The sequence below is a fragment of the Poromitra crassiceps genome, assembly GCF_964638095.1.
Source record: "Poromitra crassiceps genome assembly, chromosome: 16".
Taxonomy (NCBI): Eukaryota; Metazoa; Chordata; class Actinopteri; order Beryciformes; family Melamphaidae; genus Poromitra; species Poromitra crassiceps.
Genome location: NC_139645.1, coordinates 23289436 through 23317238, shown reverse-complemented (window position 1 = coordinate 23317238; position 27803 = coordinate 23289436). Strand labels below are relative to the sequence as shown.

The 27803-nt window shown below is 47.6% G+C and overlaps 1 protein-coding gene and 1 long non-coding RNA gene across 2 annotated transcripts in view; both read right to left on the bottom strand.

Annotated features, from left to right (window-relative positions):
• Positions 1-27803, bottom strand: part of LOC310791015 — a 95479-nt gene that overhangs the window by 4487 nt on the left and 63189 nt on the right. The window lies entirely within an intron of this gene.
• LOC310791113 (synapse-associated protein 1-like) lies at positions 6330-15808 on the bottom strand (the record flags this gene model as incomplete). The annotated part of the gene is given in 10 exon segments (XM_083652814.1): positions 6330-6460; positions 8149-8302; positions 8393-8442; positions 10831-10982; positions 13001-13118; positions 13121-13139; positions 13662-13735; positions 14669-14735; positions 15381-15499; positions 15796-15808. Coding segments are annotated over 10 exon segments (897 nt in total).

The window sequence follows — 27803 nt, the reverse complement described above, 5'->3', positions numbered from 1 at the left end:
TTTAGGGTGAGTCAGTCAGTCAGTCAGTCAGTCAGTCAGTCAGTCAGTCAGTCAGTCATAATGTTCACAGAAAATACGTTTATTTCAGGGTCACTAAATGGTGAGATTCCCTCTCATTTCCCAATGGGGTGCTGTGTTTCAATCGACACTGCGTGAATTACAACGAGCGCACCTAGACACAAACACACACACACACACACGCACACGCACGCACACACACACACACACACACACACACACACACACACACACACACACACACACACACACACACACAAACAGTGGGGTACACTCTGCATGACAGTGTGTCCTGCAAGATTAGAAACCGAGATCTTTGCAAATATTGAGTTTTGAAATGTGTGTTTCAACATTCTGACCCAGTGATCCTTTGGATCCACATTAAAGGAAGACATTCACATATTTCTGTATGTTTTGGTTATGTTATTTCGCAACTATTTTAACATGACAGCATGGCTGCTGCACTTCAAAGCATGAGAACAGAGTCGCAGACGCGGTGCCAGCAAGTGCAAGCAGGTATGTGTCAAAACATTCAACACACGTGACTATAGAGCTATAAAATACATTATTTTTAGAAATACGACACAGCGAAAACCACATGGGATAGTTTAATCTCCCCGATTATGAAGCTGCAACCCAATCATGTTGTCATTTCACTTGTCTGAAAACCAGAATATGTCAGCCCAGTCTCCAAAAAATGTTCAATAGCAAATTGGTCCACAGCCTAAAAATGTTTCTGTCACATCAACACCTTATGTCTTTAACTAACAGGTCAACAATTCTGTCGTGTCACACACACACACACACACACACACACACACACACACACACACACACACACACACACACACACACACACACACACACACACACACACACACACACCGTTTCTCTCTTTATGAGGAGTCATGTGACTGAAAGACGCTCATCTCGCAGAGTCTCACACAGATGGAATAAAACTGGGTTAATTTAACGGTTTAATAAACTGCGTCATGTCGGTCTTCTGTGAAGTACAGGCCCCGCCCACATCAACTTCCCTGTTTGTTTTACTGATGCCATTATCTCACTGTTACATCTTTTTCTATGAGCGCGTTACTTTGAGAGAGAGGAAAAGAGGCAGGTGAACGCAGTAAAACACCTGCGATCAGTAACAAACTGACTCAGACACTTTTACAATCAACAGATGTGAACTCAGACAGTGGAAAAAGGTGACCGATATCAGGCAGGGCAGAGACACTAAACCACTCAGAAACCATTTACTTACTTAGCAGCACAAGTTCGAGAAGGTGACTGACACCTAAAGGTGACTAGTTTCATCCCTGAATAAAATAATAATAGGAATAATCAGGGATCGCGGAACCGCCCGGGCCACCCGGGCCGCGGCCCGGGTACTTTTCAGTTCCCCCAACAAAAAAAAAAAAATTTTTTTTTTTTTTTTTTTTTTTTACAATTAAACCTCATTTACTTATTACACTCGACTGGTTGTTTTTCAGATGTGATGTGAATCTAAAGTGAACTAAACAAGTCAGATCCACTATAAATGTTTTTCAGTAGATGCTGTGATGTAGCCACAAGAAAGGTGCAATATTAATGTTTTTCAGGAGATGGCGATGTTGCTAGCTATAGGTTCTAAACAAGAAATGTGGTTCAAATGTTTACAGTAGTTTTCCTTTCTTGCTGCACTACAATGTTACAATGCTGTGAGACAGGCCCGGCGTTGGAGGGGGGCCTGACCGGGCCGGGCCCCCCCATTCCCTAAACTGGCCCCCCCATTCATTTTTTTTTTTGTGTGTGTGCTAAAAACGTTTTTCCGTTTTTCTGTTTTAAAGTTTAAAACGGAATCTGGCTGTCATTAGGCATTGATTAACTGAATGCTATTGCTAACTGTTACTTTGAACCTCCATTTGCAATGATTCTGGCTGGATATTAATTAACTATTGTAAATTTGTCACAATGAATGCAATTTGTGCACAATGTGTAAATACATTTAATATTAATTGTTTAGGCCTATTTGTAAAGTCACAACACATTAGAGATGTCTGTAGACCCCTCTTGGCCCCCCCAAGCTAGGGGCAGGCCCCCTCTGTAATTTGGTTCTGGAGCCGGGCCTGCTGTGAGACGGAGCTAAACACAAAAGATGCAATATTAATAGTTTTTCATGAGATACTCAGTATTTAATATTAATACTAATACTAATAATAGAAAAGGAGAAGATACTGAATAATGACATCACAACAGTATAATCCTAATGTTAATTTAAAATTAAATATTCTTCTAAATATGGATAAAAGTCCAAAAAACATAAAATTTTCTTCGGCGCTGCCGAGATTCCATTCCTTACAGCACCCCCTACTTAATAATAGTTCCAGCGCGGCTGCAAAAATATGGTGGCGCATTGTGTCAAGTGTACTGGCTCGGGGAACGGTCCGGCCCCCGGTCCCTTAGGTTTCTGACAATGTGGCCCCCTGAACAATTTAGTTGAATAGCCCTGCTGTAAAACCCAGTCGCCCTCATATTCTGGTTTATTTCAAGAAAAACATTTTGGCTAGTTGAAATTAATTGGCTCCTAACTTTAAAATCTAGCAGCCATATTGGCTGGTGATAAAAAAAAGTTGAATCTCAAACCCTGCAGTGAGAGCAGGTGGTGACATAGGAGTGAGTGAGAAAAGGAGCAAATATATGATTGTTAAGACTGAATACTGACATCACAACCGTCTAATCCTAATGTTAATTTAAAATGAGATATTCCTATATGAATCTGGCTTCAAACGACCAAAATCTTTATATGATGATAATAATAATAATCAATGATGGTGGTTCACAGACGTGTGTGTGTGTGTGTGTGTGTGTGTGGGGGGGGGGGGGCACGCCCCCCCGACGGGGGGACACGCCCCCCCGACACGCCCCCCGGCCCCCCCAAGTTCAGATGCGTTCCGCTATCCCTGGGAATAATAATGTAGTAACACTCACCCTGCGTCTTCTCTCTGCTCTCTCAAAATGGTGTCGGTGTGACTCTGAGTTTAACTGCGACACACTTGACTTCCACTGTCAACAGTTACTTTGCTCCGCCTCAGCCTGTATAGAGAAGTGTCGTGGCAGCAGGGCTGGATGATGATGAACAAAACGTCGCTCCGAGTGTTTCCGGCTCTGGGCGGAAGACCGTGCTGTGCTCCAGGAACAATATTCCGCTCAATTCTTGCGTTCCGTTTAGAAAACATGGGCGACGCGAGTAACGAGAGTTAGCTCAAAACAAACACTTCATTTGGTATGTCCATGCTTCTTGTTTTGTCTCTAACTCGTAGTGACTGACTGCCTCTGTTGCATTTGTGTGGGGGAACGAAAACACTGCAGCACACAGGCCACCGGAAGACGGGGGCGGGTCTTCTTCTGTCTTCCTGCCTCAGTAACTGCCAGGCTCTCTCTCTCCCCCTATGCTCTCCCCTCTGAGAGAGCCTGGTGACGCGGCAGGGCTGGGAAAGTAACTGATTACATGTATTGTAGATTGTATTGATTGTGGATTTATTTATCCAATTCGCTGTGCACTGTAAATATTGACTCTTTTATTTTCTACTTTATGTTTGATATCTTAAGGTGCAAAATAAATAACACCTAAAAACACTTGGCTCTTAGAAATGACCAGTGAGTGCAGCCAAGAAATAAATGACTGGGTTTCTAAGAAAATGATGCTCTGTAATCCAAAGATAAAAACACGATTATTATTTTATTATATGTTATATTATTATTGAGAAAGAGATAAAACAAGATTAGCAAAGCTGTTCTTTTTTGTTGTTGTTGTTGGGTCCTGAGGAGCTCCAGTCATCAAATGCAGGAGGAAATTTGTTCAAAACTAATCAAAAAGTAAAATAATCAGTTACATTACTTTTATATTGTGATAATTGGATTACTGATTACAATTTTTGATAGGTAACTATTAATTGTATCCGATTACATTTTTAAAATAAACTTCCTAACCCTGGTTACCAATCACAAGTTCCAGAGGCAGCTGCGGGCGGGATTTAGATGTGACGACAGCTAGAAGCGAGCGATGATAGACAGATGGTTCATCCAATCACCTGCCAGGGATTCTTTAAACACACTCCCTTTTCCAAAGCGTTTCCAAAGACGAGCTCCCACATGGTCCTGCTAACAAACAAACCATCTGGCATATATTATATATATATATATATCAGTGACGGCGATAAACCGGGGCAAGGGGGGTCTAAAGCCCCCTCGCAAATTGCTGTAGCCCCAGTTAAGCCCCCTCAGGTGTCATTTGAATAATCTGGAAAATGATTCAGACTGTAAAGCATTATTTTGGAAATAGCTATGAACTTGCTAATCCTCTACATAATAAAATTAAATATAACAATTGTTCTTTGTAGTGTCTGTTTCACATTACAATTTAAAAGCTCATGAACACACCAAACAACATGAACAAGCTTAGAATCTGAAAGGGTCAAATCCGAGGAGCACTTGAAGTTTCTACCTGAAAGCTGAAAATCCGAGGAGCACTTGAAGGCAACATTAGTCTGCCTGTCAGCTGTCACCGGCAGACAGTGAAACTGAAAGATGCTACCATGCTACGTTTTCTGAAAAGAGTTGAGAAACAAAAAGTAAATCCAGATCCTGTCGCCGTCGAGGACGAGGAGGACAAAGAAAAAGATGGAGATAATGATGATGATTTGGCTTTTATTGAGGAAAAAACGAGAACCTATTGTATAGCCTATCAATGCAACTTGCAGTAGGGACCGTCATGTCCAAATGCCAAGTTCTCAATGTTACGTGTCTCTATATATGACCAAATCCATAGTATTTGTAACTAATTCCGTGGCCTAATGGATAAGACACGGGACTGCGAAGTGCCGCAGGATCGAATCCCCCATGAGGTCCTATCTTTTTTCTTTCGATGTAGCAAAAATCGTTGAATCTGGACAGTTGTGGGGAATTACGTCGCTATATATACCATTTCGGTATATATAATTAGACCCTGACTAGATGTAGTCGTTTGACGTGCAGGAGACGGTCGTTATACGTGAAAATGTTTGCTGGGAAGTCTGTCGAAGTCATGAAACTTGATTATTTTCTTAGCACCCTCACAGAGTGGTTTAGCCCCGCTTTAGCACCGGTAGAGAACTCATCCTGGCGCCGTGCCTGATATATATACATACACACATGTCCTATAACTTCATTTCCATTCATACTCCCTGAAGTCATTATTTCCACCATGTATGTATCAAGTTGAGCCACAGTCTACTGGTTGCTTTTGTAACAGATTTGAATCTTTATTGAAGGAAAAGATAAAATAGAGAACACATGTACAATACTTCAGCTACAGAGAAACAAGCCGTGTAGCTGAACAAAGACATGCGCACATTTCCAACTTTGTCCAAATGAAATAGAAACATGTGAAAGGAGAATGAAAGGGAAATAGTGTCTGAAGTCCTGCTGTGCAAAGTGCCACAAATCAATCCTCTTTATCGACATAGATTTGACTCTACTGTAACTATACTACAGACTTTACTGTACAAACCACCTGCAAGCAGCAGCTGAAAGATACTTAACTCAGACGTGGATCTAGGATTTCAAACAGCCCCCCATCAGAAGAAAGTGCCTGGCACTTTGTACTGGAGCGCCCTCTAGCGGCTTTCCGCCTCAGTACATGGCTCTCATGAACAGGGCAAAGATATAATCATATCTCAAACTTGTATCAGGTCCCAGGGTCCTTACACATTTTCAATCAAAGAAAATCACATACTTTTTCCTCTGAAGATGTTGTCTGGTGTTCAATATGATTAACGCAGACCTAGATCTAGATCTGGTCTGATGAAGAAATATCAGAATATGTGAGATGATCGGCAGGGTTCCTACATGCTTTCTTTCACATATGGCCGATGTTCTTGACTAGATGTGATGTTGGTGCAGCTATTTGATATAATGCATGCTGACAGTGGCTGGCTCATAAGAGCATCCCTCTATCTGAACATTATTCTTCACATCAACACAAGCTGTGTATTCAAAGTGGGTCTAGACCAAGATCAAAGCTAGAATTGTGTGTGTATCGGACCTGAACTACAACATTTTCCATACTTTTCCCAGACTTTTGTTTTCAAATCCCCAAACTATTCACTTTCCAGACCTGCGTAGGAACCCTGAGTTACGGAAGCATGGATACAAGTGGACAGATGGTAATCATATACATATAGAGGGGAATCATATTTAGTCCCGTTGTGCAGCATGGGTTGCTAGTCGTCCATTGGGGGGGGGGGGGGGGGCAGCAAATCAGTGACTGTGCAGAGGAGAGGCAGCGCCCCCTAGCTGCTGTCAGCCTGGAGCATCTTCTCGATCTCTTGGTCCCACTGCTCGTCTCTGTCTGTGGCCTCGCTCACCACCTCATACTCCTGGAGCTCCTGCTGCAGCTCCTTCTCCCAGTCTGCTGGCTCCTCTGGGGGAGGGAGGAGGGAGGAGGGGGGGAGGGAGGAGGGAGGAGGGAGGAGGGAGGGAGGGGACACACCACAGAGGTGGTAAGATGGCTTTAGTTGACCAAATTAGCATGCGAAATGACATCATGACTGACACAACACTGATATATTGACTATGATTAAAAATCTGATATCAAATCAGGCTTGTATATCTTTGATATGGATATCATAATAGCCATTGAAAAAACTATGAGGCTATGCAGTAACAAGCTGGTCCAGTGTTTAGCCCACACCAAGACGCAGCCAACTAGCTGCTTATTCTTTATACACTATATTTATATTTCTGATACCAAGGCACATGGGAATAAAAGACAGGAAAGACTCAATTGCATTACAACATCAACAAGAGATCTAAATCTAAAAGAGATTTGCTCACAAGTTCAGCAGTGTCAAGTCAGCCAGAATAAAACAGAAATGTCCGGTTATAACCGTTAAAATAATGACATTTAAATCAAAGTACTGTCGCAATGTTTTGTGTGTGATCCGAAATCCCCCAAGTACCAAAGAGGAAATAAAGAAAACATTTGTAGAGAAACCATATTTCACGTAAGCTTTCACTGACCAAAAGGGGGCGTGGCAATCACAAAAAGGAGCCTAACTTCTAAACGGATTCACGTAACACCACGACACAGAAAGGCTGGCAGAGGTATGATGCGCTCTACCGAGTGCCGTAGTAGTAGTAGTAGTAGTAGTAGTAGTAGAGTTGTTGTTATTATTATTAATATACATTTAATTACATTTTTGGCCTCAATGCTCTTTCCCAGGCTTTTCCACCCTACCAAATATAAAATTCGGTGGGAAACAAGAGTGCTTCTGATTTTTGGAATTTTTTTGGGAATGAAAAATCTGCAACATCGGCACAAAATATCGTCTCTATCAGCAGCTTGAATGGCGATAGATTGACAGTGTTCTTTTATTTTTTTTCCCCGATTTTTTTTTAATCCAATTTTATCCCCCATTAGTGCTCATTTGATTTCTCAATCCTGGTTGCTACTCCATCCTCTGCCGATCTGGGGAGAGCCGAGACTGGCTCCATGCTTCCTCCGAGACATGGGCAGTCAGTCAGCCGCTTCTTTTCACCTGACAGAGGAAGCTTCACCGGTAGGACATAGCACGTGGGAGGTTCACGCTATTCCAACCAGTTCCCCTCTCTCTGAACAGGCGCCCTTAACGACCAGCGGAGGAACCACACTAGCAACCAGAATATTGCATGTTTTTGTGAAGGGGGTTCCTATATGAAGGAAACCCCCGGGAGGCACGGGGAGAACATGCAAACTCCACACAGAAAGGCCCTTTTGCCGACCCCACCCGGGCGGTGGGCACTCGAGGACATGCGGACGGGCACGCATTCCTTCAGCGTTCACCTCGTCCCCAGGTGGGAATCGAACCCACGACCTTCGAGCTGTGAGGTGATAGTGCTTACCACTGCACCACCGTACCTCCCTACACAGTGTTCTTTTAAAGCCATCTTCTGTTGAGAGAGTGGTTTCCTGGTTCATAGCTTACTTCTTCAGCTTACATGTTGTAACATGAAAAGAAAATCATCAGAAATACCAACACAACAAAACGATATCTATCTCATTTCCATCTTAAGAAATGTAACAGACACACAGTTCCCTAAAGGATGAAACAAAAGTGTAAGAAAGCCGACCTTCAGGAGAGGGGCTGTCCTTCTTATCCAGCACCAGCTGCTCCATCTCTTTCTTCAGGTCGTCCTGGTTGATGTTGGCGGAGTCGAACGCGTCGCTCACAAACTCCGACACCCCGGGACTCGAACACATGTCCTCCTCTTCCTCCTGGGCCGGCTGCGACTGAAAACAGAGAGCTTCTTCCTCAGCCACTTGTATACATACTGAGCATACACAACCACCACATCCACAGTATAGCACTCTTACCTTCTGCATGTCACTGATGGAAACAGGTGGGGTTTTTGGTCTAACATTTTCTGCAAAGAAATTATATATATTTGTTAATTTAGTGGCTAGGATATGTGTATATATATATATATATATACCGTATGTATATATATATACAGTATACATACACACACACATATATATTAAAGGTCCCAATTCGTGCAGCTGTAACCTCTTAAAAACGTGGGTCTCTGGTCCATAAAACATGATTCTGGATTAATTTGTCGAAAATATAGCAACCCCGTTTGTTCTGACGGAGTTGTCACTTCCTCATCTCGTTGTGTCCCAAGAATGGTCTGTTTCTATTAGGGATGTTCATCAATTATCGAAAATCGATAATTGATCGTTAAGGATTGGAATCGATCCTGTGGCATTTGGATCGATTTTTTAATTATAAAAAAAAAAAAAAAAGAAAAAAAAAAAAATTGGACTAGGTTTGGGTGGAATTCGTTCCTCCTCGCCCCACTCGTGCGCCGGGGACAGCAGTGTTGGAGAGGAGACACATTGAAATAAAGAGTTCATTGAGGAGAACACGTTGTCTTTCGTATTTTCTGCCATAGGCATTCATTTTGTAAAAAATATATATATATATATATATATATATATATATATATATATATATATATTGAAAATTTTCTAAGTATTAATATGATCGATAATCGATAATTGATCGTTAATTTTCACCGATTATCGATTTTGGAAAATTTCCAAAATGAACATCCCTAGTTTCTATAATATATTCAGAACTAACAGTTCCCATTGGCCGCTGAGGGAGAGCCCGCCCCAGGCTCCCAGCAGCCAATCAGGTTAGCGTCTGTGGACCAGCACGCTAGGTTGTGTCCACAACTAACGTTAGCAACGAGCTATCGCTAACTTAACTCATTGAGTGCCAATGACGTCTAAAGACGTCAATTGCGTTTTTTGACGGTGGGACGTGGATCAAAGCCTGATGCATCTCCTGTGAAAGTATGGGGGATTTTGAAGGTGTATAACCTATTTTACGGACCCATTAGGTGGCGACAGTGCTCTCCAGATTTGAGAAAGGTGAGGAAAAACAGCAGAAAAAGCCGCGATGAAACGGAAACCGATGCATGCTGGAGCCAGAGCGGCACAGATTGCTCTGGCTGGAGCTAACGTTAGCTGTGAACAGCAGCCAATCCGCTCCCACAACTGAGCCCCTCTGTCTCTGCTCCGATAGTTTCTCCACACGATTAGCCGCCAGAAAAGAAAACCAAAGCCAAACCATTCTCATGAGAATGGTTTGGCTTTTCGGTGTCGCGCTGGGAGCCGGCGCACAACGGCAGAGCGCTCCGAAAATAGACTCTGGGTGCAGCGCACTTTGAAACGCGCAGCAGAAAGCCCAGAATCGGACGCAGCTTCATCCCAGCTCACAACCGAAACCCCAGAAACGTCAGACGAACTCAGCGAGCCCGATCCAGACTCCCCCGACGAGCGGCCGCCATCCGAACGTGGATCCGCAGGCAGCAGAGACTCGCCTGACACACGCAGCAGAGCGAGCAGAGCCACCAGAGACACTCCCACGGAGGAGGAGTTTGCAGTTGAGGGGGGTGGGGGTGCTGTTTTATTGAAGGAAATTACTGTTCAGATGTTTCAGGTCAGAAAATATTAGCTTCAGAGTCAGTGATTTGCTTGAAATGCTTAATTTCACAAAAGGCTCATTATCTCAGCTTCTAGTTTGAAACGTGTGTTTTTGGTGAAATCAACCGGCTGATAACTAAAGAACGGAAAATGATATCAATAAACTTTTTTTTGCTGATGATACAAGAGAGTCTCATCGTTCTTTGGGCGTGTTCGGTGTTTACATAGTAATATCACACAATATTCTGTGGGTCTTGAGTTATCACTGAAAACGCTCTGAAAGGGCTGGCACTGGGAGCATCCGTTTTCCAAAAGTGGCTGGCACGCAATCAGTTAACGGTTGCTACGCTAAAGAGGACATCTCAAAATGCCTAGACTTACCGAATGCACCTCCGCAGTTGTTGGATCACGTACAGTTGGCGTCGCTCCAGCTAGAAGTGTTAATTTTCTGGCTATAGACAAAATGGTGCAGGTAGCTTGTGTGAGAGAGACCGCGCGCAGTATGTTTAAGTGACATCACATTAACCCATCTGGGGGAACAGAGCGTTAGGGGGCGTGGCTTGAAGGAGACTGCAGGGGGAAGCTGGATAGGGACAAATCCAACTGTGGCAGTTCTGAGGTTGTGACCACTCATTACAGGGAGGGATGACAGCAGTATATATGCATTTACAAGTAAAAACAGCTTTTGCACGGAATGGGACCTTTAAGGTGACATCCTCAGGGGACACTGGCCCCTCTGTCCCCCTCCTCCCTCTAACCTGTCAAGGTGACGTCCTCAGGGGAGACACTGGCCCCTCTGTCCCCCTCCTCCCTCTAACCTGTTAAGGCGACGTCCTCAGGGGAGACACTGGCCCCCCTGTCCCCCTCCTCCCTCTGCTGCTGCTGGGCTGCCAGCGCCGTCAGCTGGGCCGATTGCTTGATCAGAGAAACCCGGTAGAAGTAGTTCCTCCAGAACGCCTCCTCCTTCACACTACAAACACACACAAACACAGGTGAGTCATCATAATGGACCGGACCAGGGTTACATTGACATAGAAACCAAAATAATTGAGTTCTAAATAAGAGTCAGATATCGTCCAATCACTGTCGTCCACATCTGATACCATGGTTATAATGATTTTTATTGATCACATATTAATTGTAGAATTGATCAATACTACATTACGTCATTACGTCTATAAATTGTTTTCTAAATTGTCTAAAAGTGGGGTTCCCAGTTTTTTAGTACGCATTTTAGTATACTGGTATGCCCGACAGACAATGAGAGTAAAATGGGGGAGTGTGACATCGGCTCCCTTTCATGTGTCCAATTCCGTCCGCCAGGGGGGAATATTGTCACCAATTTTGTTTAATTTATATATGAATGATTTGTCTTTGCTGTAGGGTGGGTGACTTGGTTATTAATCATCTTATGTATGCTGATGACCTGGTCGTCTTTAGCCCTTCTAGTGCTGGTCTCCAACAGCTCTTGACAATTTGCACACAGTACGGGGCTGTCTCAGATATTATTTATAACGCCAAAAAGAGCAAGCTCATGATCATTAGAAGTAGAGAAGACAGGCGGGCAATTTTCCCTGACTTCTACCTGTCTGGCACTTTGCTCAGCACGTGTGATGAGATTACATATCTGGGCCATGTTATCTCAGACGACCTCTCTGATGATAAGGACATCCTAAGGCAGCGACGGAAGCTGTATGCCCAAGCAAATATACTGTGTCGCAAGTTCTCAATGTGCTCTATCTCTGTGAAGATGTCACTTTTTAAAGCATACTGTACACCCCTGTATACGGCTCACCTGTGGTGTCGTTATAGACAAAACAGCATGAGAAAGCTTACTGTGGCTTATAATGACTGCATGAGGCTGCTACTAAAAGTTCCGAGGAGCTCTAGTGCAAGCCTTATGTTTGTCAGTATCGGGGTACCGACTTGCTCTGCCGTTCTCAGAAATTTAATGTATAGATTTATGTGCAGGGCATCTGAATCTGTAAATGACCTCATTGATGTACTGACCAATCATGAACGCAGCTCGGGCAAGTTCTTTTCCAGACTGTGGAACCACTGGCGAAAATGTCTGTATACTAGACCCTGAGTATTTTGGTAACCTGTGTGCTGTTATCAACACTTACTATTTATTGTACTGCCTTTTTTATTGTTTTTCTTTTTATTATATTATGGATCTCCCTGGGTCTGAAATAAAGTGTGAATTGAATTGAATATAGGGTTTTGAAAGGTGCCATAAAAATAAAGCTTTAGGGTACTTACGTCCTAAACTGAGTGAGGTATTTTGATAAAATTCTGGACTAATATGCATAAATGTTGTATTATTACTGTTGTTTTTATTATCATTCTTGATTATTGTAATATGAATGCTATTATTATACTTTAAGTTTTAGTATTTTTTCCCATGGTCTAAAATATGCTTAACAGACTTAAAATATGCGGAACATACTTGCACTTGGAATTTTAGTGCTTTAGTCATGGCATCATATTACATGGAAGCTATTGAAAGAAATCATGAATTTTCCATAAAAATTCATGATTGAGAATCACTCAAATCAAATATAATGAGGTGTGTCTTATTTGTCCAGTCTAGTAATAATCTGGTATTGATTTAGAGGCAGTCGGTCACATTGCATGGGAGCTATTGGAAAAGAAATCATGAATTTTCCATTCAAATGTTTATAAAAAAAAAAGATTACCCACAACAATTAATTTCATTACACACAACAAAATCAATGACTTTTCCAAAACGTTCAATGATTTTACAAATGTCATGACTTTTCCAGGCCTGGAAAACAAAATATTGAAATTCCATGACTTTTCCAGTTTTCCAGGTATTGCATGACTGTGGGAACTCTGCGACATTAATTAGACCACACACGCGCACACGTACACACACATGTACACACACGTACACGTACACACACGTACACACACGTACACACACACACACACACACACACACACACACACACACGGCCTACTGACTGTTTGGGGACCAGGTCGAAGCGCATGCGGTTGAGCAGCTGGTCTTCTTGTAGCATGATGGTGGCCAGAGGGTACATCTCCTCCATGACGAAGCAGAAGTGCACGCCGGCCGGGGGTCGCGCAGGAAGTTCCTCTTGTCCTACAGGAAGACACATCACCAGTGCCTTGCTTTTTACTAGGGATGCACCATATATCGGCAAAATATAAATCAATCAATCAATCAATCAATCAATCAATCAATCAATCAATCAATCAATCAATCAATCAATAAATATAAATATAAATATATATATATAAATATTAATAATAATAATATCGGTATCGGCATCAGTCAAGAGAGTTGGAAAATATCGGACATGAATCATTTGAAATAAAATGTTGACTTTAAATGATCTGATTATAAGCTAATGTGATTGACAAGATTCTGCCTATAAAAGCTCCAGCAGGACCGTGTGCAGCAGCTAAAGTCTAATGTGTTTTAGACACAAGGTGGAGCTTCATGGACCAGATGTTTTTTAACTGCAGACTGATAGGATCAGGTGTGAGACAGACCACAGAGAGCGATTATCGGCAAATCAGAGATGAGCTTTCAACAAAGCCGTGTTATAAGTGACATGAGAGAACACATGCTGACATCGTGTAGGATCTGTACGTGACTCACGGCAGACAGAGCCAGGATCTGCTGCTGGATGGTCTCTTCCTCGTTGTAGCCGACCCAGGGTGGCACCGCTGCATCTGGGCACAAACGCCAGCACAGGCAGCTTCACTCATCACACATTAGGGCAGGGGGTTCCCAACCTTTTTTGGCTTGTGACCCCACTTTGATGTCACAAAAATCTAGGGGCCCCAGACATTAAGATTTCGGTACAACATCGGTAATATTATCAGTGACATCGTCAATCTCTTTGTCACTGATGATATGTAAAGGTAAAAAAATAAAATAAAATAAAACGCTCAAAATGAAGGCTACATTTTGGCAGAGGATTTTTTTTCAAAGGGGTCCCTTGACCTGTCACCTTAAGATATATCTGAATGAAAATGGGTTTAATGGGTACCCATGAGTCTCCCCTATACAGAAAAGGTAGCATTTTTTACAGCCTAAATAGCTTTAATAGATTGTTGAGTATTTTTGTGTTGTTGCTTATCACAGTTTGCCTCAACAAATGTGTTGTGCACACAAATACTTCTGATGAGTAAGGGGGAGAAAATGTTGGCAATCTGGCTTTTGGGTATTTTGCCTCAATTTTTGTATGTGGATGGATGGATTATTAATTTGCCGTATGTCCAAGTTCACATGCTCTGTTAATGAAATAAAAAATATATGGGGAAATACATCATCTTAGTCTGGTGTGTTGGATCAGAGTTGTGATTAAAGCCTTGGGTGGGCGTGGCCTCAGAAGATTTTCAGATTTCAAACTTCTTTTGTTTTGGGACTATTAGCCTATTTCACATCCCACCCAATTCACCCATTTTGTGTCTAAAAGGCAGGAAGTAAAACAGGTAGAAGCAAGACACTAATTAGACCCACGGCACTGGAACACCTAAACGGATTAGAAGTTGGAAACCTTAATCAATGTCTTGCTTGCACCTGTTTTACTTCCTGCCTTTTAGGCACAAATTGGGTGAATTGGGTGGGATGTGAAATAGGCTAATCGCTGTGCATCCCACCTGATCTCTTGGCCTTATTTTCCTGGACAAACTTCTGCTGTTCCTTTTGGAAGTCTCCGAGGAAAGTCTGGAAGCAGACAAATGCACAGGTCAGCACACAGACAGACACATACTCAAAGAAGGAAGGGACCTATATTGTATCAACGAGGTAAAAATGTAATCAATAAATAGACCAGAGGTTTTTAAAGTGGGAGGCGGGCCTCCCCAGGGAGTCTCCAGACAGTTTCAGGGGAGGCTCAGTGAATGGAAGTGGAAAAAAATATCTCAAAAGGAGATCACATAGAACCTAAACCTAAACCTAGAATACCGGTAGTCTAAATTTGTGTGATTTGGTTAAAGAAATACTTAAGATAATCAGTAGTTTTGGGAATTTTACAGTTTTCCCCACTTTCCCAGAGTCAGAAACAAATAATTCCTTCAGGCAGACCTTATGACAGGTATTTGTATGTATTTGGTGTCGTCTGAAGTATGTCAAACAGGCTACAGCAATATCAGGCTATCTTGGCTCAATTAATTATCGAGTGTCTGTAGGGGGGGTGGCTTTGTCTGAGGGGAGGCCCACAGTCTCAGACTTTGGAAACCACTACAATAGACTACATTTATCAAGGTACATCATCAGGGTGTCATTTGCCTCATGAAGAATATTATGTGAATATGAGGACAATACAAATTGTTGATGATGTCGCCGTGCAAGAAGCAGAGAGCAGCGTGCCTTGTCTATGATGCCGTCGATGTTTCCATCCTCCACGCTCTTCTTGATGGTCTGAGCGGTCCCTGCCACAGACTCTGATATCTTCTTGGTGGCATTGGTGGCAAAACTGAAGATGTAGTCTTCAAAGAGAGGAGGGAGAGGACGGGATTAGGGCTTCATGAGACTTGACTTGATGCATGAAGAGAAAACTTGAGACTTGACTTTTTGTTCTGGTGACTTGCTACTCGACTCTGACTTGTGCAGTACTTTGATGAAAAGGTTTCTTGTGTGTAGCAGACCTGTCATCAAAACATTGCTACAGCGACACAGGAGGAGCACGCAGAACAGAATGCAGTTTATTTAAATGGACCTATGGTTGTGTAATGTAGCTCAGTAGCACTACTAACACTGTCATGGTTGTTGGTTTGATTCCCACTGGGGCCACCCATGCTCACAAGAGTCACAACATACTGTAATGCACTTATACCATATTTGCTTCCACCAAATTACATTATCTTCATGTATAAGGTTACACCAGGACAGCAAGGCTGACTAACTGATGACGAGTTCCACATCTAAAAGAGAGATGATTAAGAAGCACGTAGGGTAGTCTTACCGCCCAGTCCTCTCCCCGGCTGCTCGGAGTTCTCCTGGCGGGCTGCTGGCTCGTCTTCCTGGGCTGCTTGCTGTTTGTTTTATTTCGTTGAAGCTCGGCTCCCACCTATTGCCATCTCTGCGTGGTACACGCTATCGAATGCTCTTACCTTTTATTACTTTAAAAGTGTCCTTTCCAACCATCCATTAGACCGTTGACAGGATGCAGACTGGACCCTTGGAAAATCCGGGGCGATCCTGACGGTCTCATGGTCTCCCATCCAATAGCAGGAGTAGAGGCGGGCAAAAGCCCTCACGCCTGGAATTGGACCGGGAAAACATCACTCTTACCTGCATTCGGCCAAGGACAGACGTGTGAATTATTGCTCCAGATTAGCGTTAGCTTGCCCGACCACTTTCACTTCAACTGCTCCCCGTACATCGGCGTAGCGGACGGGAACCTCGGTCGTTGATTTTCCGGTTTGGAAGGTTACCTTCGCCTGGGCGGTGAAAGTTGGAGGCGAGCGACAAAGCTAAGTGTTTTTTTCACGTGTCGGCGGCTTTTAAGAACAAGCCGGTCCGAGTGTCGTTGTATGCTTGCTAATTGAATTGCTCTGTCTAAGCTAACCTCACGTAGAGATAACTCTCCGCTACTAGCGTCACGTGTTTCGTAGCTTAGTCTCGTTCTTGTGTTAGGTTACAGGTATTAGTCGGCACCACTGCCGACTGGCTTGCTAGAGTTAAGACCCGCTAAAATAGCCTGCCGCCTACGCGCGCTCGGTCTGCCACGTTCAGTGGTTTGTGTTAACTCGCTTGCTTCAGTGTTACCCACAAGGCGATAAAGAAGAGGATACATTAACGTTAACGTTGTTCGCCTGTCACTACCGCGTGTTCTAACAGGATGGCTAGTGTTAACAAGGCGAAGCGCTGTGCGGACAAGTGTGGCGCGTGGCTATCAGCCAAGGACTCGCACACGCTGTGTGTTGAATGCCTGGGACAGGCCCACGCAGATAGCTGCCTCGGAGATCCGGAGTTTTGCCTCGCCTGTACTGAGATGCCTCGTAGCACTCAAAAATACAGGGCAGACTTCTTCAGAGGCCACGCTGGCGGCGTTGCTGCTGCAGCTGAGCCCAGCCAGAGTCAGACTACCTCTGGGCCTGCTACCTCCGACACCCCGCTGCCTCTCGGACAGCAGCACGTTGACAACTCTCGGGAGGGCTCCCAGCACAGCTCCCAGGAGAGCTCCCCACGTGCTTCTCGTTTGGGTTCACAGCACGGCCACAAGGAGGGTTCCCAGCAGTGCTCCCAGGTGAGCTCCCCACGTGCGTCTCGTTGGGGTTCACAGCATGGCCACAAGGAGGGTTCCCAGCAGCGCTGCCCGCTGAAGCGCCCACGGCAAGATGCGCGGGGTTCCCGGTCGGGTTCGCAGCACAGCTACCAAAGAAAAAAGGTAGGTTCCCAACAGTGCTCCCAGCCGAAGCGCCCGCGGCATGACGCGCGAATTTCCCAACGCGGTTCTCGGTCGGGTTCACAGCACAGCTGCCAGGTAGGTTCCCAGCGTGACTTCCCGCCGGGATCACGGCAGTGCGAGCAGTATACCCGGCACAGTTTCCCAGCGGGTTCACAGCACAAGACGGGTTCCCAGCGCGGTCCCCACCTGCGTTCCCCACATGGTTCCCGCTGTTCCCTGCCCCCCTCCCCCAGGTCGGGTGAAGGTGCGGCTAACTCCCGTGTCTCGGAATGGGCTCGCCTTTCCGCCAAGATGGCCGGAGGCGGGGGACCCTGGGATGACTTCCTCGAGATCCACCCAAAACGGGATGATGAGGCCTCCCTGCTGGCCGGCCCGGGTAACCCAGAAAGGGCTCACCCCGGGGGGCTCCCCCCTCCTGACGACATCTCCTCTGAGATCTACCAGAGGGAGTTCAGGGAGGTCGTGGCCAGGGCTGTTTCCGCCCTCGACTGGGACTGGCCTACGCCCCCTACCGTCGAGAAGGACATGTTCACCGCCTCCCACTTCCGCGCCGTTGAGACGCCGCTACGGGGAAGCCTGCCCTTCTGCCCCGACGTGCAGCGTAGGGTTCAGCGATCCTGGACCAAACCCTACTCCTCTGAGGCCCCCATCCGACGCTTTAAGTGCTGGTCTAGCGTCGTGGAAGGGGCCCAATCAGGCTATGAACACCCCCCCCCACTGGAGAAGGCGGTGGCGGACCACCTGCTCCCAGGCCAGAAGAAGGAAGGGAAGCCCTTGCTCCCCTCCCCAGCCTGCAGGGAGACTGCTTCGCTCCTGGAAAAGTCCTATCTGGCGGCAGGCCAGGCGGCCTCCATGGCCAACACCATGGCCTTCCTGCTTAAGTATCATTGCTTCCTGGTAGACCAGGTCCAAGCAGCCCCCGAGCCTGAAATGTTCACTGAGCTACGCCGGGTCTCCGACTACGTCTTCAAGATGCTGGAGTGTGTGTCGGAGGACTCAGGGAGGGTCATGGGATCTTCGGTGGCCGCCTTGCGTCACCTCTGGCTGCAGCTCACCAGCCTGCGTGGCCATGAGAGGACGGACCTCCTCAACGCGCCCGTTTGCCCTACCGGGCTCTTCGGTTCAATGGCGGACCTCGCCAGCAGGGCCCAGAGGCGGCGTGAGGACACGGAGGCGGTCGGCAGAGTCCTGCCGCGCAAGACCGGGGCGACCCATCACACAGCGAGGCCACCCCCTGCCCGAGGTCGTTCGACGACGACCCGCGGCAGCCCTGCACGCCGTCCACGGGACAGGCAACCCCAGGGGTGGTCCGGTCCCCCAGCCAACGCAGACAGGAACAGCTCGAATGCCCCAAGGAACGCGGGGCCAACACCTCCCCAGCCAGCCTGGACTGGCGCGGGTCGAGGAAGCCGTGCCCGCCGCAGCAGGGGCTCCCGCCGTAACCCTGACAAGTCGGCCACCGCGACCGGGCCCCGAGGCCCGGCGCGTACCTAGCGGTCCCCCGGGGGGAGGGAGGGGCAGCCTCCACGCTGCCAGGACCTGGCGTCCCACAGTGTTGTCGAGCGCCGAAGAGAGCCTTGCTCAGTACGTGTCCCTTGCCAGCGAAAGCTGCGAGGTGCTCGGAGGGCACCTCACCATCTGCAGGCCCCCCTGCTATTCCCCCCCCACAGCTGTCGTCGCACCAGCCGGGCAACGACCTCCTGCGGCCTCCGGGATGCAGCCCCCCCGGGCTGGTCCTGCTGGGGCCGCACACCACGGGCGACGACTCGCCGCGGCCTCCGGGACGCAGCTCCTATGGGCTGGTCCTGCCGGGGCTGCACGCCATGCTGCCACGGCCTCCGGGACGCACCCCCCCTGGGGACGTCCTGCTGGGGCCGTGTGCCGTGGCGCCTCAGGATCATGTGCCAAGGGTAACCCCGACACAGGGCACCAGACCTGCCCTGGCAAACAGCCTCCCCCTGTGGAAGAGGCTGTGCAGACCCACACCGTGGGTGCTGCGAACGCTGGAGAAGGGCTACGCGCTGCAGTTCGCGGCCCCCCCGCCGGCTTTCACGGGCATCCCTGTCTCAGACCTGGCGGATGCGGACTCCATGGCTGTCCTCGGCGAGGAAGTCTCCTCGCTTCTGGCAAAGGGCGCGATACGGCCCGTGCCGGACAAGGACAGGCAGTCCGGGTTCTACCACAGGTACTTCCTGGTGCCCAAGAAGGACGGGTCCTTACGGCCCATCCTCGACCTCAGGCGGCTAAACCCCCTGCTCAGGAAGCTTCCTTCCGCATGTTGACGCTCCCCACACTGTTCAGAGCGATCAGACCCGGGGACTTCTTCACGTCAGTCGACCTAAAGGACGCCTTCTTCCACGTTTCCATCGTGGAAAGGCACAGGAGGTACCTCCGGTTCTCCTTTCAGGGAGTCTCCTACGAGTACTGCGTACTCCCCTTCGGCCTGTCTCTAAGTCCCAGGACTTTCACAGTCTGCGTCAACACAGCGCTGGCTCCCCTCCGAGAGATGGGGATCCGCGTTTACGTCTACCTCGACGACGCCCTGATAGCGGCGAGCTCGAGCGAGATGGTGTCCGCACACACCGAGGTGCTGACTTCCCACCTCCAGGCCTTGGGGTTCCTTATAAACTGGCGCAAGAGCGCCCTTGTGCCTCAACAGGTCACAACCTTCCTGGGTCTGGAGCTAGACTCCCTTTCAATGCGCGCCCGCCTCTCTCCGGAGAGGCTGGACAACCTTCGGAGGACAGCGGAGACTCGGCGTCACGCACGCACGATCTCCGTTCACCAGTGCTCCGTGCTACTGGGCCTTATGGCCGCGGCGACCGCGGCAATTCCTCTGGGGCTGCTGCACATGCGCCCCTTCCAAAGGTGGTTCCTCGGTCATCGCTTGGACCCAGCGATACATCGGTCCCGCGTCCTTACGCTGTCGGACCGCGCTCGCCAAGCCTTGGAAGTGTGGACGGACCGCTGTTGGCTCTCAGAGGGCGCCAGACTGGGTCCGGTCCCACTCAGGCGAGTGATTCGGACCGACGCCTCCCTTTGGGGCTGGGGCGCGGTCTTCGAAGGCCAGGCTGCAAACGGGCGATGGCAAGCCCAACAGCTTCGCCACATAAACATACTAGAGCTGGAGGCAGTTCGCCTCGCTCTTTGGCACTTCCAACATCAGATCATGGGCCACCATGTACTGATACGGTCAGACAACACCGCGACAGTGGCGTACATCAACCGCTAGGGCGGTGTCCGGTCGCTGGCTCTGAACCAGCTGGCTACGGTCATCCACGAGTGGGCCCGTCTCCACCTGCTGTCCCTGTCGGCGGCACACATTCGGGGCCACCTCAACCTGGGAGCGGACCTGCTATCGCGGGGCAACCCGCGCAATTCAGAATGGGTTCTCCACCCACAGGTGGTGGAGCAGATCTGGGCCAGGTTCGGGCAAGCCAGCGTCGATCTCTTCGCCTCGCGGCTCGCACACCATTGCCCCCAGTGGTTTTCCATCCTCGCGGACGATCCACCGTTGGGCCACGACGCGCTGGCGCACGTCTGGCCGAGGGCGGCCCTCTATGCGTTCCCCCCAATCGCACTGATTCCCCAGGTGCTGGCCAGGGTGAGACAGCAAGGGCTACAGCTCATTCTGGTAGCCCCGCACTGGCCGTCGCAGGTCTGGTTTGCGGATCTGATCACTCTGACGAGAGGTCCTCCGTGGCTGCTGCCGCGTCGGAAGGACCTGCTGTCGCAGGCGGGCGGAGAGATACTCCACCCATCCCCACACAAGTGGAAGCTGGCCGCTTGGTCCCTGAACGGGAACGGTTGCTAGCCCAGGGCCTGCCTGCGAACGTCGTGCAAACCATACAGAGTGCTAGAGCCACCTCGACTCGCACTCAGTACACCTACAAGTGGCGGTCCTTCTCACGCTGGTGCGCAGAAAGGAACCTGGACCCGGTGACCTGCGACGTTCGGCCCATTCTCTGCTTCCTCCAGGGTCTGTACGAAGCGGGCCAGTCGCCGCAGTCCCTTAAGGTTTATGTGGCCGCCATCTCGGCCTGCCACATGGACATCGAGGGCAAGACAGTGGGAGGCCTGTCTTTGGTCTCTCGTTTCATGACGGGTGTGCGCAAGCTTCGCCCCCAGACAAGGAACATCTTTCCCAAGTGGGACTTGGTCACGGTCTTGGATGGCCTCTCGAGGCCTCCGTTTGAACCACTCGACGCTGCCGACCTGAAACACCTCTCGCTGAAGACGGCATTGCTTCTCGCTTTGTCTTCCGGCAAAAGAGTGGGAGACTTGATTGCCCTGTCAGTGCAACAATCGTGCATGGTGTTCTCTAACGATGGGCGCAGGGCCACGCTCCGCCCGAACCCTGCTTATCAGCCTAAGTGTATTGGGGCTGGCTTCAGGTCCATGACCATAGACCTGGTCGCGTTTGAGCCTTCTGCCTCTTCTTCGGCGGAAGAGAGGAGACTTAGGTCGCTCTGCCCCGTGCAGGCGCTCCGTGCCTATGTGGCCAAGACGCGTACTTTGCGTACGTCTAACCAGCTTCTGGTGTGCCATGGGGCTAAGGCTCTGGGCAAGCCGTTGTCCAAACAGCGTCTATCGCACTGGATAGTGGAGGCCATTAACTTGGCCTATTCTGCCGCTGGGAAGGTTCCACCGGAAGGAATTAAGGCCCACTCTACTCGGGGCGTGGCTTCTTCCTGGGCGCTGTTGCGCGGTGTGACGGTGGAAGATATGTGCGCAGCTGCGTCATGGTCGACTCACCATACCTTTGTGAGGTTTTATAGTCTGGATGTGGGAGGCGCGACATTCGCTCATGCGGTTCTGTCTGCCTCCGCGGACTAGTTGCCTCGCTGACTGCTCCCCAATCCTTATCGGGTTCCCATGCGCTATAAGCCGTGACGGCCCATTTTTCGATCGAGAGTCGCAAGGTCGGGCACTTAGGTGCTCCTTTGCAGCAAGGTCGGTTGTAAGGTGGCAATAGGTGGGAGCCGAGCTTCAACGAAATAAAACTAAGGGGTTGTCCTACAACCCAGGTTTTATGAGTGAAGCGAGGCTCCCACCTCAGGTGCCTTGCTGCCAGTCTGTCTGGTTCTGGCCGAATGCCGGGTGAGTGGTGTTTTCCCGGTCCAATTCCAGGCGTGAGGGCTTGTGCCCGCCTCTACTCCTGCTATTGGATGGGAGACCATGAGACCGTCAGGATCGCCCCGGATTTTCCAAGGGTCCAGTCTGCATCCTGTCAACGGTCTAATGGATGGTTGGAAAGGACACTTTTAAAGTAATAAAAGGTAAGAGCATTCGATAGCGTGTACCACGCAGAGATGGCAATAGGTGGGAGCCTCGCTTCACTCATAAAACCTGGGTTGTAGGACAACCCCTTAGTTTACCTCGTTCTGTGCCTGGACCACCTTCTCTTCTCGCTCCTCGGCTAAGTTGTCCGTGTCATCACGCTTCTTTGGGTACGTTGGGTTCTCCAAGCCCAGCCACGACCCAAAACCTTTCAACATTTCAACTTAGCTGCTGTCAGCCTGGAGCATCTTCTCGATCTCTTGGTCCCACTGCTCGTCTCTGTCTGTGGCCTCGCTCACCACCTCGTACTCCTGGAGCTCCTGCTGCAGCTCCTTCTCCCAGTCTGCCGGCTCCTCTGGGGGAGGGAGGAGGGAGGAGGGAGGAGGGAGGAGGGGGGAGGAGGGGGGAGGGGACACACCACAAGGTGGTAAGATGCCTTTAGTTAGCCAAATTAGCATGTCAAATGACATCATGACTGACACAACACTGATATATTGAAAAATCTGATATCAAATCAGGCTTTTATATCTTTGATATGATGGATATCATTCGGTTTGTTTGATGACATATTTATTGCTCTACACTGGTTGTCTATGGGAAGCACTTCACCTGAATTTATTCTGATGACTGTAATTATGATCTCTGCCAATGGGCGGACATACATTATTATGCAAATGCTTTATTAAACATGCTGAGGAGTGACACATCACCACATTATGCTCCATATTTATCAAGCATCTCAGAGTAGGAGTAGCGATCTAGGATCAGTTATGTCCCTTAACTCATAACCAATGAGATGAGCATATTGATCTAGGATCAGTTATGTCCCTTAACTCATAACCAATGAGATGAGGATATTGATCTAGGATCAGTTATGTCCCTTAACTCATAACCAATGAGATGAGCATATTGATCTAGGATCAGTTATGTCCCTTAGCTCATAACCAATGAGATGAGCATATTGATCTAGGATCAGTTATGTCCCTTAGCTCATAACCAATGAGATGAGGATATTGATCGGGTAGACATCATCTTGTTGAGGATGAAGAAAAACCAGGTCACCTACCTATAGAGAGCCAAAGTGAACGTCACTTCCTGCTTCAGCGCTGTACCAGAGAAGTGAGTCACTTTGCCTCTCTATACACGTTGCCAGCCACTGCTCATCATCCTCATTCCTCATCACGGGCCTGGGCCCTGCACCCCGCGCACGTGTTCTGACCCGTCTGTCCTCAGCCAGCTCTGCCGCGCGCTTTCCGCTTCACAGCTGTGCCCACAGTGTTCTAAGCAGACCAGATGGCATCCAGCAGATGATAGAACACTCATCCCTAAGAGACTTGAGACTTGACTTGGACTTGTGACCAAAAGACTTGAGACTTGACTTGGACTTGCAAAAAATAACTTGTGAGCATCTCTGTTTTGTTGTCATCACGTGTGTGTGGTGTGTATGTGTGTGTGTGCGGGAGTGTGTGTGTGCGGGAGTGTGTGTGTGTGTGTGTGTGGGAGTGTGTATGTGTGTGTGTGCGGGAGTGTGTGTGTGTGTGTGTGTGTGTGTGTGTGTGTGTGTGTGTGTGTGTGCATGTGTGTGTAGAGTCATGGCATACATACCTGATCTTTCTTTACTCTTTGCAGACAGTCTCCCAGTTGGATTTTCTCCTCTTCTAGCACAGTAACGTTATTCAACTCACTACCTCAGCTTCTATGAGCTGAGCGGTAGATCTTAGATCAGGCCCCCAAAAAAACAAGCCGACTCGACCCGAGCCCGTTCTGTCTCTGGGCCCGTCCCGTCCCATTGACTGCAAGTATGGGCACGAGCCCAACCCCAACCTGAAATTGTCTTCGTAAGTTGGCTGCTTATCTCAACTATAACCCTGATGTCTGTTCAGTCTATATGAATACATAAAGGTTTGAAGGTTACAATGTTATAACATTCTGATCTTATCACACCAAATATGACCCCAATTATATCAATATTTGACCACGAGCCCGGCCGGGGCCCGAGGTATAGAAGGGATATTCAGACCCGGCACATGGACCCGGTCGGGCCGGACTCGGGTTCTGGCAGAGTCTCTCACCTCTAATGAGTGGACTAGCTTCCCTGCACCATACCGGCCCACGTATCCAAGGTTCATCCTATTTCCTGGAACAGCAAACAACGTTTTCATTGGATGAGAAGCTGACAGGATGTGTGGTGGGTTGAGCTGTCCCCTGTTAGTGCTGCCACGCCCCCCTCATCATCTCCCATCCAGAACAGGTGAGGCACCTCCCCCTCTTGCTAGTTGACAGCCTCTTTAAAAGGGAGCCGTGCAGTGTTGGGCAAGTTACTTTCAAAATGTAACTACATATTACTAGTTACTTTCATTTGAAAGTAATAAGTTACTTTACAATATTACTTTATGTGTAGAGTAACTCGTTACTCATTACACTACTTTTGCATTACTTTTATCAAAACAACAGCAGTAGCAGAATGACATCACTGCCCCGGAACCATCCCGAAAAATAATTTCAACCACCTTGAATTCAGTGTAAACAATCCAAAATTCGAAATGTTATTCTTTTCCTTTGTTATTGTCATCTATAGTGGTTATTTGCATAAAAACACACAGTTTGATTAGGGAATGATTGTTTCTTTTTTAAATATGTGCTTTGATTTAAAAAACAACTCAATTTGTAACTTGAGTTACTTGACAAAGTAACTGGTATAATATTACTGAAATCCTATAAGTAATAAGTTACATTACTGAGTTACTGCTAAAAGTAATATATTACATGTAATATGTTACTTTTGTAATGAGTTACCCCCAACACTGGCCGTGCATGGCTGTTAGTTAGGCTTGCCTCGCTCTTTCCCGACACCGCTGTGATGGTTGAGACAGAGTCATGCCAGAATAAGGAGCAGAGCTAGCTGGAGGGAGCATTAGCTCCTTCACACCACGGTGTACAGCACTATTTGGTTGGTAGCTCGTAGGCTCCAGCAACGAGGAGCATGACGACGGGGTTTCCTGGTGGCTTTCTGCAGGGCCCAGTTTGGTCTAGTACTGCTGTGTTGGAAGTTCTTCTCCGTGCCCTTGTACAGCACCACCTGGTTCGGTCGGTCTCTGTAGCTCGTAGGCTCCAAGGAATGAGGGAGCCTGACGTTTGGGTGGCCTTCCTCATGGCCTAGCTCTGCTGCATTTCATAGGAGGAGCTCTGTTGCCACTGCTGTTTTTGTCCTATAGTTTTTTGTCCTTTTTGTCTTTCATTTTGTTGATGTGGCTATTTTGTTTATTTCATTTTGTAAAGCGACTTGAGTGTTTCTAGAGGGCTCTAGCATTTGAAAGATTCCTTATTGCCAGTTACAGTACGTCAGGTGGCCATAGTTCCGCAGGTGGTTGGTCACTGGGTGGAGGCCTATACCTGGGTTTCTATTAGGGATGGTCCGATCCGATACTCAGTATCGGTATCGGAGCCGATCCGGCCAAAATCACTGGATCGGATATCTGAGGGGGAAAAGAGGTAGAATCCGATCCGATCCATTAGCCTAAACTATCATGTAAAATGCCGCCCGTCACGGGGAAGAGAGATACGAACGCGTCAACGCGAGCAGCACAGCAGCAGCATGACCGAGTGCACTTTAATATGATGGAGTAGGCTATTTAGGTGTTGGAAACGGGTTGTTTCCAACGCTTAAATAGCCTAAACGGGTTGTTTGTTTGATTCGCTGAATCAAACAAACAACCAGACCGCAATAGCGAGAGGGAGAGGGAGAGATCCACTCCAACAAGCTAAGGTGAGAAACAAAAACACAACACACAACACACCACAATATCACCATCAATATGTTACCATTCCCATCAAGAGGTGAAGTCACATCTAGGCACTTTCTGGCAGATGAACGCTCAGCAAAGTCAATCCTAATGAACACTCACACCAATAAGTTGCCTCAGCAGCGATCATAAAGTGCCGATGTGTCAGTCCTTCATTATAATTCATCCCAAAAGTCGCATCTTCCTTGAAAACGCCAAATAAAACTAGATTAGCACGTGTGTCCCTGTTTACAAACACCTTGATGCGTAAATTCCCCTCCACCGTGTTCCACGCAAGTAAGGGAGACCAGGGACTGACTGTGTGTGTGTCTGTGTGTGTGTGTGTGTGTGTGTGTGTGTGTGTGTGTGTGTGTGTGAGTGTGTGAGAGAGAGAGAGAGAGAGGGAGAGCGAGAAGGCTTAAAAAGAAGCAGCATTAGTGCATTACTGAGTCTATGTTCTGGACCTTTCATTTAGGGAATAAATATTGGTCCACAGATTGAACATGCTGTTTAGATGGCTGGGTTAAGCAAAGTGCATTGGTAAATTTATTATTATCAGCTTGTATAAGCGAGGGAAAAAGATCGGATCGGATTGATATCGGTATCGGCAGATACTCAAGGTTGTGGTATCGGTATCGGTTTGGATATGGAAAAAGTGGTATCGTGCCATCCCTAGTTTCTATAGTGCATGCCAAAGTTTGCTGTGCCATCTTAAGCTTTCTTGTATTTAGGCATGGTGAGTTTTAACTTGCTTCTCCTGCATGCTAGTTTGTGTTCTAACCCGTCCTTTCTTGCAGTGTATGGTAACCATTGTTCCAAGTATTAGTCAGTTTCCCAAGTGCACTTTGGTTCTTTGCCTCCACATTGTGCATTAAAATCACTGAAGTCACACCTAGGAGTTGATTATTCCTGACTTATTTCTTATGGTAAATAAAGCTAAATGAACTGACATGGGCCAGAACACATGAAATGAATCCCTTCTATGACGGGACATCATGTTCTGATCCATTACATTTCCTATCTGCTTCTTTAATGAATCACAGCACCAGGGACGGATTGAAGGAAGCTGAGAGCAGAGAGAAAATGAGTCTGCTGCCACTCAGATGATAGAAGTGGACAGTAGGACAAGAGATGAGTCAGTGTTTCTTCATATCATCTTTTCTGTTCAGATAAGAATTGTTTTGTCATCTCCATTCCTGAACATCATAAGAAACATGACTTGTGTCACCTACTGATAATATTTATTTAATGTGTATTGTCTTGAATCTGCTGTGTTCAACTTCAGAGTGGTGCAGAGAGAGACAGAGACAGAGAGAG